Source organism: Cheilinus undulatus, linkage group 4, assembly GCF_018320785.1.
Source record: "Cheilinus undulatus linkage group 4, ASM1832078v1, whole genome shotgun sequence".
Taxonomy (NCBI): domain Eukaryota; kingdom Metazoa; phylum Chordata; class Actinopteri; order Labriformes; family Labridae; genus Cheilinus; species Cheilinus undulatus.
The window spans coordinates 10748899-10763211 of NC_054868.1; the positions used below are offsets into that span (position 1 = coordinate 10748899).

General features: G+C 40.0%; 1 protein-coding gene across 1 annotated transcript in view; it reads right to left on the reverse strand.

Moving 5' to 3' along the window:
* rptor (regulatory associated protein of MTOR, complex 1) overlaps positions 1–14313 on the reverse strand; it is a 323903-nt gene that overhangs the window by 293522 nt on the left and 16068 nt on the right. The window contains exon 3 of the mRNA XM_041784862.1: positions 2108–2210. Within this exon, the coding sequence (XP_041640796.1) occupies positions 2108–2210 (103 nt within the window). The remainder of the gene's footprint in view (positions 1–2107; positions 2211–14313) is intronic.

Below are 14313 nucleotides of genomic sequence, written 5' to 3' on the forward strand. Positions count from 1 at the left end.
AATAGCTGGCTGTAGCCTGTAGTAGCTACCGGTGTAATAAAGCACCAAACCCTCAACTTTCTGGCTTATTTTTAGTACGAAGTAGAAAGCGTGACAAAGCCAAGCTGTACATGCTGCATAGTGTTATTCTGAGGAAACGTTTGACTCCCGGCATAGCCACCAATTTGTGGCTTTTGGGTGAAAACATTACATCAAAATGAATGGGACAGTTTTAAAATCTGGGAATCATACAGTCTAACAGTTATTGAGAGCCAAGTGGGTTAAGCATAAAGCATTTGATTCAGGTTACAGTTTGTTTATGAGTGTCTGTTCCGACTTTCTTCATCACACATGACAGAAAACCCCATTATGTGACCAGAAATGTCAAAAAGTCACATCATTTACATGAGCAGGTGCATCCAAAAAACTTAGAAATTCTGATAAAGTGAAACTTCCATTGATTCTAGATTCATCTCATACTAGTCAAATATTTGAAGACTTAATTGTTTTAATCTTGATGATTACAGCTTGCAACTCAAGAAAATCAATAGTCCACTATCTCAAAATATTAGAATATTGTGGAAAAGTCCCATTTGCAAAGGTTTCCTGAGTCTTCACTCTCATTTTGATTCAGTACAAATAACTGCAATCACAGAGAAGACTGCAGAGGACAATCATTGAGACGCTCCACGAGGAGGGTAAGCCTCTGAAGGTCACTGCTGAAAGAGCAGGCTGTTCTCAGAGGCTGTAATAAGTTATATTCGTGGAAAAGTTGGCCGGAAGGGAAAAGTGTGGTAAGAATTGAAGCACAAGCAACAAGGATGAGCTCGGCCTTCAGAGGATTGTCAAACAACACAGATTCAAGAATTTAGGGAAGATTCAGAGGGAGTGGACTGAGGCAGGACTCAGGGGATCAAGAGCCACCACACACAGACGGGACCAGGCTACAAGTATCATGATCTTAGTTCCAAGCCACTTCTGAACCACAGACAACGCCATCAGCATCTCACCTGGGATAACAACAAAAAGAACTGGACTGTTGCTCAGTGGTCCAAAGCCCTGTTTTCAGATCAAAGTAAATTTGGGCTTCTTAAAGCTTTTCCCCAACAGTGCCACGGACTGGTTGGCTCCATGTCACACCACCTGGATGCAGTAATTAATGCAAAAGGAGCCCCAAGCAATCACTGAGTGCATTAATGAACAGAATTTTCTAGAGGGTTGACATGTCATGTGTAATATTCTAATATTTTGACGGCAGATTTTGATTTTGAAAGTTGTTGTTTTGATCATCAAGATTAAAACAAAAAACACTTGAAATATTTCACTTTGCATGTGATTCATCTGGTATATACGGGAGAATCACATTCTGAATTAAATCAGGGAAAAGATGAACTTCTTCAACATATTCGATTTTTCTAGATGCATCCGTTTTGTTGATTGTGTAGTGTATAACTTTGAGTGTTTTTAACTGTATTGCTGCTATTCTTGATCTAGTCTTCCTGAAAAAGAGATTTCTGATCTCAGTACAACCAAGCTGGTTAAATATGGTCCAAAAAACAGGACTAAGAGAGTTTAGAAAAGAGATATTCTGTTTAACAGAATGAGGAAACATCTTTTAAAACCTTAAACATTTCTTAAAACGTTAGGATTTTGTCTCAAATACGCTAAATGGTTAAGTGAAAAATGGTGGTCTGGCTTACTAGTGTTACATTGAACGAATGTGCTTTGCTAACTAACACTTTTTACTACCTAAGCTTAAAAACACATGGTAAACATTCATTCACTCTGTTCCCACTTTTCACACAGGAGAGATTTATTTGAACTCCAAAATTTGCTAGATATATTTTGGTGTTTTTATGCCTTTATTCAGAGAAGAGGACAGTGGATAGAGCTGGAAACAGTGATGAGAGAGACATGCAGGAACCGCTAGGTCATCTGCACCCTGAAAGGGGTGATTTTTTTGAGTAGGCTTCTTCATTCATCCTATAAGCTTTTGAAGTTAAGAGTCGTGACTAAAGAACACTGTTTGCATCATCACTAAAAAGGATTCCCCTTTCTCCATGACTTTATACCATGGCTGAGAATCTTTTTCCTTCATGTTTGTGTGAATCTGTAAGAGCTCACTCACCTATCCAGCACTCCAGTCTGGCACAGGGGGAGGTTTTGACCACGTCTGGGGGGTCCACTCCCACATTGAGACACAACACCAGTGCTACACTCACAGTCTTCATCTGTGGAAGAAGAAAAAACACAAACATAATTTTACACACATCGCTCAATGATGGTCGATTCATAAGAGAAAAGTGAATTCATTCTTAATGCTTTTTTAAAAAAACACACACATACATCTTTGATTCTTTCAGGAAACTGAGCAGAGCACACACTTATATTAAAGTGGAAGTAGATATCCTGAGAGACTTCCAGTAAAATCACAGTCTGCTGCCACTTTTGGTCACTGAAGCCTCTGTAAAGTGCTGAAGGTTAAGTGTTTCACCCAGGGGAAACTCAACAGTAGTTATGGAGAATGGAGTTACTGTCTTCCTTTTGACATTTTACTCATTGTCCTGGGATTACATTATGTCTAAAAATAAGGCAAGAGAAGCCCCAGCTTAAAATCATTATCTTTACTTTTAGAGAATGTCACTACAAAGATGAGTTTGCAGAGCATTTCTATGATTTAGATAGGGTTGGGTATCATTTGGGTTCTTCCCAATACCAGTGCTAAATCGATACTTGGTGCCTAAACACCGTAAACAACGTATTTGGCAGTACCTGTTAATTGTTGAATTCAGGTGTTTCAAACAGACCCGTTGCCACAGGTCACAGCACCTAGCCATGCAGTCTCTATTTGCAAACATTTGTGATACAAGATGTGTCTTCCTGAAAAGCTCAGTGCCTTCAAGCATGGTGCTGTGATGATGCCACCTTTGCAATAAGATGGTTCATGAAATGTCATCCCTGCTGGACATTTCAAAGTCAACTAAAAGTGATATTATTACAAAGTGGAGGCGTTTAGGAACAACAGCAACTCAGCCACTGTGTGGAAGACCACATAAAATCATATAGCGGGGTCAATGACTGCTAAGGCACATGGTGTGTAAAAGTTGCCAATGCTCTGCTGATTCCAGAGCTGAAGAGTTCTGAACTTCCACTGACTTTAATGTAAGCACAAAAGCTGTCCAGCAGGAGCTGCATGCAAGCGTCACATCACCAAGTCAAATGCAAAACGGTTGATAGGGTGGTGTAAAGCACAACACTGGACTGTGGAGCAGCGGGAAAACATGTTCTGTGGAGGGACGGCTCACATTTCTCTATCTGACAGTCAGATGGGCGAGTCTTGGTTTGGCGAATGCCAGGAGAACATTACCTGCCTGACTGCATTGTGCAAACTGTGAAGTTTGGTGGGCCAGGCATAATAATAATAATAGTATTGGGCTTTTTTTCTGTGTTTGGGCTGGGCCCTTATCTCCAGTGAAGGTCAATCTTAATGCTTCAGAATACCAAGACATTTGGACAATGCTATGCTTCCAACTTTGTGGCACCATTTTGGGGAAGGCCCTTTCTATTTCAACATAACTGTGGCCCAGTGCACAAAGCAAGGGCTATAGGATTATATAAGACACAATTTGAGGAATTGACTGGCCAGCACAGAGCCCTGACCTCACCCCATCCAGCTTTGAGATGAACTGGAATGGAGATTGCAAGTGAGGCCTTCTCGTCCAGCATCAGTGCCTGACCTCATTAATGCTCTAAAGAATGAAAAAGGCAGAAAATCTTGTGGAAAGCCTTCCAAGAGGAGTGGAAGCTGTTACAGCTGCAAAAGGGGGCCAACTCCATATAAAAGTACATGTATTTCAATACAATGTCATTACAGTCTCTGTTGGTGTAATGGTCTGGCAGCTGAATACTTTTGTCCATATAGTGTATCTAAATGATAAAGTTGAAGACTAAAATACTTACAACAAAACACGAGTTATTCAGACATGACACATAACTGTGGCAGGAAGTGAGCATGAAGAGATGCAGGCCATCTTAAATAGAACAACCATTGATCTCTATTGATCCATGAGTCAGATGGCGAGTCCTGACACACACACACATCTGATCCGTCAACTCAAGTCTGCACAGTGAAAATCTCTACTCAGATTTAAATTTTTGGTGTAAGAACACCCCTGAAACCTTTGTGTTTATGTAACAGCAGACGCCAGACTTTGTGAAGTTGGCCCACCTGTGGTTTAACTGAGTGACGACACTGATGATAAACTCGACAGATTCACACCAGTAGAGAAACACTGCTGTGTCTTATATCTTCTGTAAAAAACTGCACCTGAACACATAACGACAGAATTTGTGTCTTTACTGCAGTATAGTCTACAGTAAAGTAAGGTGGTTAACAACCTGACAGAAGTGACATAATGTTACATTACGATAAGTAAAATGACTATGAGGTGAAGGTTTTTAGAGGTTAATTTTGGGGGAAAATAAGGATTTGCTGGGAAACTTGAGTAAACACAGTTGTTCATAACAGAGTACATACATACACTTTACCAGGAACTACATCATCTATATGTACACTGCCAAGTAGGTCAATGCAATTGTGCCAAGTGACCTTTTACAGGTAGTGTAAGATTGCCTGTTCGTGTAATGTAGAGCCAATGAGCACACATTGTGTGTACAGTGGGCTTTGTGACATCCTGTGGCTGAGTAGGGTTAGGAGGTCTGATGTTGTGAAGGTAATTAATACGCTCTGTGCCTTCCCACCAACACAGTAAAAGGTCAGTGTGCTAGTGGGACTCAGCAGGACAAGGCTCTACATGCACATGCATCCACCCAGGAGCTCGGCATTGAGTCGCTCCATACATTTACACCTGACCTGCTCACCTCCCAGCCTTTTCCCACCTGCATGGTGTTCATCATGAAGTCATCCTGAGAAATGAACTGATGCCAGAGCTTTCTACACGGCTTCACAGCTATACTGTATGTGCTGGATACAATCTATAAAAATAACACTCAGTTTATGTCTCAGTCACATAATTTACATGCTTTATGTGTAATTATACATAATTAAAGAACTAAACACAAGGCGGGATGCAGGGTCCCATATAGTGCTAGAAAAACTGCTCAGTGGTGCATAACGCTGACAAAGATTATGCGAATAACCCTTTAATTCTGGAGAACTTCTGAATTTTGAAGAACATAGACAAGCAGTTCCTTTAACTCCATCTTGAAACTTGAGTCACTAGGATGCATTTTTGCACTAGGGATGCCCTGATTAAGTTTTTCTTGCTGATGTTACTAATACCTGTATCCCGCACCATCGGCCGACACTGATAATCATATTTTGTTTTTTAGCAGTTGTTCAGTCTACTTAGCCCCCAGTCTTTACCACTCTAAAACAAAGCTTTAACAAAGCTTCACACCGTTTGGCTGCACAGAGACAGACACATATTCAAACATGTTTATGCAGCACCTACGACTGCAGCCGACAAATAACAGCATGAGCCGTGATTTCTAACACCAATGTGCGACACATCTCCTGTGTTATCTTATCTAATGAGTATTGAGAAGTGCTTGAAAGAGAGCTTACTGTACTCAGGGCTCATGGAGCAGGTGTATCATCACATCCAGGCGTGCCAACTACCTTGTGAGCATGTTTTAACAAAGTACAGTTGTTGTCCAGCTCTGTCTCTTTCTCTCTTAATTATAAATATAATCCTGACTCATGCACGGCGTAGTTTCTTCTTTTAGTGTGTTTAAGAGCGAAGGCTGTCTCTGCACTGTGGCAGAGTGAGGGTGTGTGTTATACATTTATAGCAATGCCATAGATCAGTGGTTCCCAACCTTTTCCAACTCAGGGCCCACTTTTAAGTCTCAAAAATTTTCGCGGCCCACCTCCAACCCCATAAATACGGAGGCCATATAATGCGTTGTCAGAGCACTTCTTTTTTAATTGAATATTGAACATAAAAGACTGAACTGAATCCAGGAGTAACATGTTGGAAGCTCCACAGTCGCTAACACAGCATCTGTAACATGTTGCAACACCTTCAGTATTACAGTTTTCAAGGAGCTGTCCACACAATAACCTCTAGGTAACAACAAAAGTTCCTATCTCTCATTTGCTTGTCACATGTCTAACACTTTCAGGAACAAAATAAAACAAAATAATGAAAAGAATATTTGAACATTTTTAATATCCTTTTAAACATAACTGAGTTTTAACATTTAAAACACTATTCTGTATATTTTTATCTTTATATAATTACCCCCCCACTCCCCCCACCCCCCACCCCCATTTGCAATACCTTTGCCGCGGCCCACAGGTTGGGAGTCACTGCTATGAACCATGCAATTCTTCATGTGATGATTTATGTCAGCAGCAAATTTTGACACTGAACTAGCGATTGTAAGCTTCCCAAGGAACGCATTCATACATACTGGCCTGACAAGCATTTCAAAGATGCCATATGGCAACAAGACTCATTTAACCCTCACATCAAGGCTGACATATGTCTGTCAAAAAGCAAACTATGCCTCACAGGCACATTTGTCTAATGCCAGCTTGTTATGTGTGGTATCTTTAAATCCAATGACAGCTCAATAGTTCTTTAGAAACAGAGAAACAGACCAATCCACTATAGCCCAAGAGACCACATCTTCAACTCAACATGGCTTCGCTACAGTAATGTCAAGATTTTCCTTTCTCATTCTTGGAAGAACACAACACTTCCCTTTAAGAATGATTTAATGTTTCCTCACAGGCCACTCAGGATCTGTGACAGAAAATTCAATGAAGATTTAAACTGTTAGGCCTTCCTGCTGCTTGTTAGACATCCCATGACAAACATTTACCCTATGAGGCATTAAGAGAAGGTTTAATACAGTTAGAACCGTTACTGATAGTAAGAATAACATATTACAAGTCATAACTATAGTGTAGCTCTAACCTGCACCCCAGTGAGCCTACAGTCTGCAGGGGCTGCAACACATTTACACCAATAACCTGGAAAAAGCCATTTACAAAAATGTGAGGCCAGACAGACACACCCAGCGGGAAAGAACAGGCAGGTTTGCCCTTTTTAATACAACAGCAGAAATGACAGCACACTTTAGAGACAGATTAAAACAGAGCCTAGAGAGAGAAAAAAGATGTTACTGTCATGGTGGGTAAAATGTCAATGAAAACCATTGACTCTCAAGTGGAGATAGGCTATCATTTCAATCCCTTAAGCCAACAAGGAGACACATTTTTACAGAGAAGTACAGAAAAATAGCAGAAAGAACAGTTAAAGTACAGTGGTAATGCATCAGTGCCTATCATGAATACAATTAAGTGGCTCAAGACAGGAAGATAATTAACACCCTAATATAAAACACCCTAAAGGAATTATTTGTTTCCATCCAGCATGCAACACAAGCTATCTATAATACATCAGATATTCATTTGCATGAGAATAATACAGATGGAGCTCATCGTGGCAGTACAACCTAGCATTCAAGTGTAACAGTGCACAGATGTGGTCCACATTATTCTCATTGATTTATCTCCTGTTTATTTCCCATATCCTCTCATGCAAATTCAAAACAAAAGCAGCAGAAAACAACAAAAAATGAGTTCATTAATCAACAGGTTTGGACATTTCTAAGACAAACAAGGAGTGGGAAATACAAATAAGTTCCTGCTAAGGGTGGGCAATATCTTGAGTATACTCGATGTATCCCAGCTTTTGCCACACACAGTGTATAAAATGACTATATCTCAAATATCCGAGTATAAATTATGTGGAAGTTTTGAGCCGTCAGCGTGCATTTCTTGCTGGAATTTCACTTCTCCCATTGTCCTCGAATGCATCTCTCACAGCAGAGAGCTCACTCGCTCTCCTCCACCCATCCAGAAAACTCCTTTGCACATGCACGTTTTTATATCAGCGGCAAAAGCAGCAAGGGAGAGGAAGGTAAACGGAGTAGCACGGCGAGTTAGTGGGGAGTTAGCTGAATTTTGAGACAGACAATGAGAAACAGAGCTGGGTCTGTCATCCAGCAGTCGTTCAACTTTGAAAAGGAGGAGGTCGAACTCACACGGTATTCATTAAAATACGCCGAAAGATGACTCCAAGATAACGCCGGCAGTAACACAACACGTCACTAAAGACATGAGCCCAGTGTTGTTGAAATGCCAGGATTTAAAAAAAAATCTCATTCAGACACTTAACCCAGAATACATGATTTGCCTGGGTTCGAGCATTTTGCTGAAAACTCCCTGCCAGAGTCGTACAAGTCAGAGAGAAGACAGCAAAGCAGCGGACAAATGTGATCTACATCTCCACAACAATGGAGCCTTATATAACAACGAGTAGTTAAAATGTTCCTGCCTCCAAACAAGCTTTTGATCCCCATGATCACACAGGAGAGTTTATTGAAAAATAAAAAGACCCTCTCATGTTATGAACTTGTCAGAAACTGGTCCAGCGTTCATCAGCACAGATAACAGACTAATATAATCACAGCCGTGAGCCTGAGTGGTGGACTAGACTGCAGGGTTTTAGCCACTGACTGCATGCAGGATTGGTGAGTTTTGTGTAGGTTTGCTTCACCCTTAATGAGGAAAGTAATCATTTTATAATCAGCAATGGTAAACATAACACAGGAAACATTTCAGGACTTTCCATACACTGTAAAAGACTGAGTATTTCATAATTTATGTATTTTTGATTTATCAGTAAAAGATTGAATGAAGTCCTTTTCAAAAGGAGTGTGCTAAATTTGACTTTATATTGATTTTTACTTTCTGCAAACAATTTTATTAAAAATCCAATAGAACGGTCTATTTTAATAACCAAGCTAGTGTCATTTGGGGCGAATTAAATACAGCTGCTGAGAAGCCATTTCAAAATATCGTGACATAAATTGTGTATCGGGATATTGCAAAAATATATCAAAATATCAATTTTAGGCCATATCGCCCAGCCCTAGTTCCTACACTGTATGAAGAAAATCCCTCAAAGCATTCTTCACATTCAAAATCAAGGAATCAATATAAGGCTCACAGACCTTGAATTGGTTTAGGACCTCAAAATTGTGATCAGTTTATCCGGGGATCAGAGATGACATTTCTGTAATGTTTGAAGAAAATCACTCAAAGCATTCTGGTGGAATCCCATTCAAAGGGAAGCAATGATGAGGAAGACCTCGACCTTCAACCTTCAATCTATGATCTCCTAATTCTGATCTCTATATCCAGGGATCAGTGGATATCTCTGAAAATGTCACAGAAACCCCTAAAAGCATTTTTTAGGTCTCCCATTCACAAACAAGGGACAAGCGTGACCTTGACCTTTGACCCTCAACCTCCAAATTCTGACAGTGAAAAGTTTGTGGGGGAGATTATCATGGACATTGTTGGGCCTGTCTCTGACTGTATTTCAGCTTGACTCATCCTCTCAGAGATGCTCTTTTCATTTCCATTCATCTTACTAACCTGTTGACAGTGAACCTCATTAATTTTGAAAAGCTTCAGCAAGTGTTTTATTTCAGAATTACACAGTTTTTACTTTTTTTTGGTCCGTCCAAACTCTTTTATGAAAAGCACTGCTGGCATTGAGTTCAAAACCTGAATATAATTTCCCATATATTTTCCACTCATTATAGTTACCTGGTAGGAGTGCCTCATTTTTATAACAGGTACTCTGTATTATTTCTAAATCATCAGTGAGTGAAGAGGAGGACGTGACAGAGGAGGAGAGGGAAAAGAGACAAATTGTTAGAAAGCGTTGTTGGACAGAGAGAGCTTGTACTGCTAACAACACTTTGCTTTAGAATACATGAAGTTTGACCCTTTATTGTGTGTAAAAATGACGCCACAGAAGAGGGAATGAGACCCATGGGCAGACAGGGAGAGAGAAAGAGACTAATTGTATGTATGTGAATGTGATTGTATGTGCATGTCTGCTGCTTGGAGCGTGTATATGTAATTGGTTGCCGTCCACCTCTCATTAATAACAGCACGGGACTCCAGGGGACTTCCCAGCCTTTTCCCTCCTCGCTCTTTAACAATCCCACACAGCTCCCAGCGCCGCTTGCTGCGTCGATCAATGGCCCTTGATTATTCCATTTGTTAGGTCTCCAGTAAATGAAGGTTATTAAAAAGACGGGGGCATCGATCTCCTCAAGGCGTGCCATAACTACCTGGTGGGAACAGGTCACATATTGGACACTTGTGCTTAAAATCCAGTCCAAAAAACACTAAGAGCAGAGTACATTTGAACTACACTGAGACATAAAGAGGCTTTGAAGAAAAAGGAGAGTCAGAAGTGTTCTACAGTTCATAAAAAATGTAACGAAGGTGCTCTTTGGTGGAGAACACAGAAGTTCTAAAGGGTAGACAAGCCAAGCCACTAGCAAAGATTTTGTTAAACTGCTAGAAACTTAAGACTGGGACAAAATACCAATTCATGTAAGTATTTCAATTTTTTTAAATCTTAAAATCACTGTATTTTCCGAGGATCAGTAATGGTGATGTCACATCCAATTACAAAACGCCAGTTGATGTGGGCAATATGATGCATTACTTGTTTACTAAAAGCATCTTTCAGAGTGTTTTAGGTCATAAATAAAGCTTTTATTCTGTCATCCCTCATCATCCTGACTGATTAACCTGCAGACATAGAAATAGTTTCTAACTGAAAAGGGTGACCAGTGGCGAGTTGATGTCACGTTTGTTCACTTTACTCCATCTGTCTTAATTTGAGCAGGCTGGACTGAAAGCTACTTAAGCCTTGAACCACAATATCAAACATTTTGTTTTTTAAAGGAAATACTTCAGGCCACCAATCCTAAAAAGCTTATCATGGTGACGGAGTCTATCAAACAGTGGACTTTTGTTTCAGGTTTGTGAATGTCATTGTGGTAGAGAGCTACTTTACACCAGGTTAGCATGCACGTTACAAAGTCGTACAGACTTTTCTTCAGGATCTTCAACCATAAGTCACAAAGGTAAAGGTAATCTATCACACTCTGCCTCCCTCTCTTATTCTTGCAGTGCATGCAGTGAAGAGCGGGGCAATTAATCGAAAAAATAATCAAAACCGTCATTTAGAGACTGTAACCAACGAAAACCTGCCATGTCAATTCTTTCAATTCTTTCCCCTTTTCATTTCTGCTGATGTGTGTTTTGATTTCAAATGTTTCAATAGATAAACATAAATTGTTAATCCGTGCCTGTTCCTTTCAGTTGTTGTTTTAAAATTATACAAATATTTACAGAACAAACAGAGTCAGAGGTTGTGGGTGGAATAATCGTTCTTTAAACATTACCTGACTACACATAAAGAAAATCATCCAACCTTTAGTATCATTGTTTATGATTAAAGTCAAGACAAAAACATGGCTTGAATTTAGAGTCTCCATGGCATATCATCTCAATAAAAGGTACTACAAAGATGCAGGGAAATCCACCTGACGAGCCAACTAGTCCTGTCAATAGTCGGCCACCAGTCAACAATCAAAAAAATTGCATCCCTTTACTCTCAAGGCCAGACAATGCTTTTCTTAGGCCTGATTACTTAATATTTTACGCACAGCTGAAGACGTACAATCACTTAGTAATTGTGATTAATAATCATGACAGCAACATAAGGTCAGAATAATCATGGTTATGATTTCTGTCATAATCAGAGCAGCTTTAGGAAAAACCAACACACTGCAGCAAAAACTGCCTTCTATAAGCTGAAGACAAATAAATCTTTATGGAAAATCATTTTGTCAGAAAGGTTTCGAGTTGATCCTGAGTCAGCAGAAGGAGTTTTGTTACTAAGTATGCCTGACACTATCACTTAAAGTTAGGGCCAAATGCCTGATGCTATAAACTCCTCCTGGCTGAACTGCTCTTTCTCTCCGGTCTCTGAATTTCCTGAGTTACAAATGTTTTCTGTAATACACACAGTAAATAATGACGCTGTCGGAAAGTCCCCCCTGGCAACACACAGATGCAAAAAGTCACAGAAGTAATGCACACAGGTTCCTGAAATAAAGGGACACTTATATTTCAGCTCCTGTTCTGGAAGTCACAAAAGCTATAAACCTTTCCATCATTCAAATGCAGCATACTGAACTCAAAGCTGTTGGATAATTAAGTCAAAAACCTATTTTCAAGTATGCAGAGGTCTATAGCTTTTGGGGTATAGACAAATGTAAGAGCAAAATAAAAGAAGGATCAGTATTCTGCTGTCACAGAGAGATCAAATGGATATATATGACTGTCTCTGATATTACAAGAAACACAGCAGACACAAGGTATATCTGTACTTTTAATGACTGGCTCTGCTTTTCAGCCCTGATACTAGGGATGTCCACAATTAGCAGACCAACCAACTAATGTCAGATGCCTTGGTAGTCCACACCAGATTTACAAGTGTGTTAATTTGTGTGATTTTTTTTCTTTTAATTGCTTTACAATTGATGTTGAAGATGATTGTCAAAATTTGTAACCTTGCAAAGCAGATGGATTTGCCAGACTCCATCTTGGTATAATCTTCAACATTGCACGGTCATTGGGTGTCATTCTAGGAGAACGAGGCGGTAGCTGTGGGTGGGGTTTAGTTAAATAGAGAGCCGTTTGCAATGGCTACCACTAGAGCAGCGACTAGCTGGGATGTAGCTGTAGTGTAGTGATGGACCACGTGTTTGTATGAAATTAAGAGCAAATAAACACTAAAAGCTTTTCATTTTGCGCCTCTGCTGAACTGCTTCAGCATGAGTTTGTGATAGTGATGGTGGGAAGGGATTAGTTGCAGTGTGAGTGGGTGTATACAGTGGCAGCAGCTAATGGAATGATTAGCTCAGATGTAGCCATAGTGGCAGTTAATCAGGACTTAGCCACATTTCCTTTTTTATAACAGGAGCACACTGAAAGCTTGTCTTGACAGAGAAAAATGTTTCTGCATGTCTCCTGACCAGCCTTGGCATAAACTTTACTCACCAAGAAGCTCCACTATTCATAAACTACGGCAGCAGTAGCCTGTCAGCTGCACATGCATACAATCTCAGTTTGTCTTGTTGCTCTGATTGGCTCGTCATGAAAGTGACAGACAGAACTACACTCCAATCACCCTCAGAATTTTTTGAAAAGTCACGCCCTTCCCAAACACTTTTTATAGGAGTTTTCCCAAATGAATGTGCAATATATACATGCAATGGATGTAGGGAACAGTCTATCTGGTCTGTCAAATTAAACACCACTGAAGGAAATTTTTCACTTAAACTTCATAGAGGCTCACAAAGCCTCGCAAATATCAAGCGGTCAAAGCAATGTGGCTGGCCGTAGCAATTTCAGTCTGACCCATCCTTGACTGTGACATGTTTTACAGTACAGGTTGTAAACACTCTTGTAGATGCCACAGATAAACAAGTTACTCTTCCATTTCTGAAATCCGTCTAACTTTATGCTTTATGTTTACTATCGGTACCATGCTATGTTTGTTGTGCTTCCTCCTTCAGTCAGCTTGCTTCCTTTTTGGCTATTGCTTCAATCCAGATACCAGTCCTGGTCATGTCTAGTCAACTGTCCTCGATGTTTCCATTGCAGAACAGGATTTCTGACCATAAACATAGACGCAGAACAGAGAAACAATTTAGGCCAAAAATTAGCACTATTATTTTGTAGTATTTGCCAGGCTAAAGGGGAACAAAAGGGTTAATAATGGCAAATATACATGCAAGTGTCAGCCCTTAACAACAATTAAGAGATGCACCAATTGTGAAAATCAGGGCTAATACCTATACTATCACAATTCTGATACTGATGTTTCATTCAATTATTTCTTCTAATTCTTTGCATCTGTTTTTCCAAATTAAGCATGTAATTGGATGTATTTAGAGTTTGTCCAACAGCTGAGTTCTTCTGCTCAATGAAAACCTTCCTCTCTGAATCTGTAGCTGAGCCATGCCAGCTTTAAACTGATGCTAAACAGATGAAAATTGGCTACTGGCATCCATGCAAGCCACATAATTTGCCAGTAAGCCCATCTCTGTCAGCGGGGCTGATATTGGCCGATACTGATGTTAAACTGCTTCTCTGTGGGCACCACTTTAGCTCAGCTGTAGGAGCAGGTGCCCATAAACAGAGGCTACAGGCCTTCAAACACTGCTAGCAGGTTTGAATGCCAGTCTTCCCCCACTCTGTCTCCTCATGTTTCCTTTATTCAACTGTCCAGTCCAATAAAGGAAAAAGTAGGAATGCACAATAATGTATTTTTGCCAATATCCAATATTCTAATCTTTATAGATTCATTTTAGCAGATACTGGCATTCATATATATATATATATATATACATATA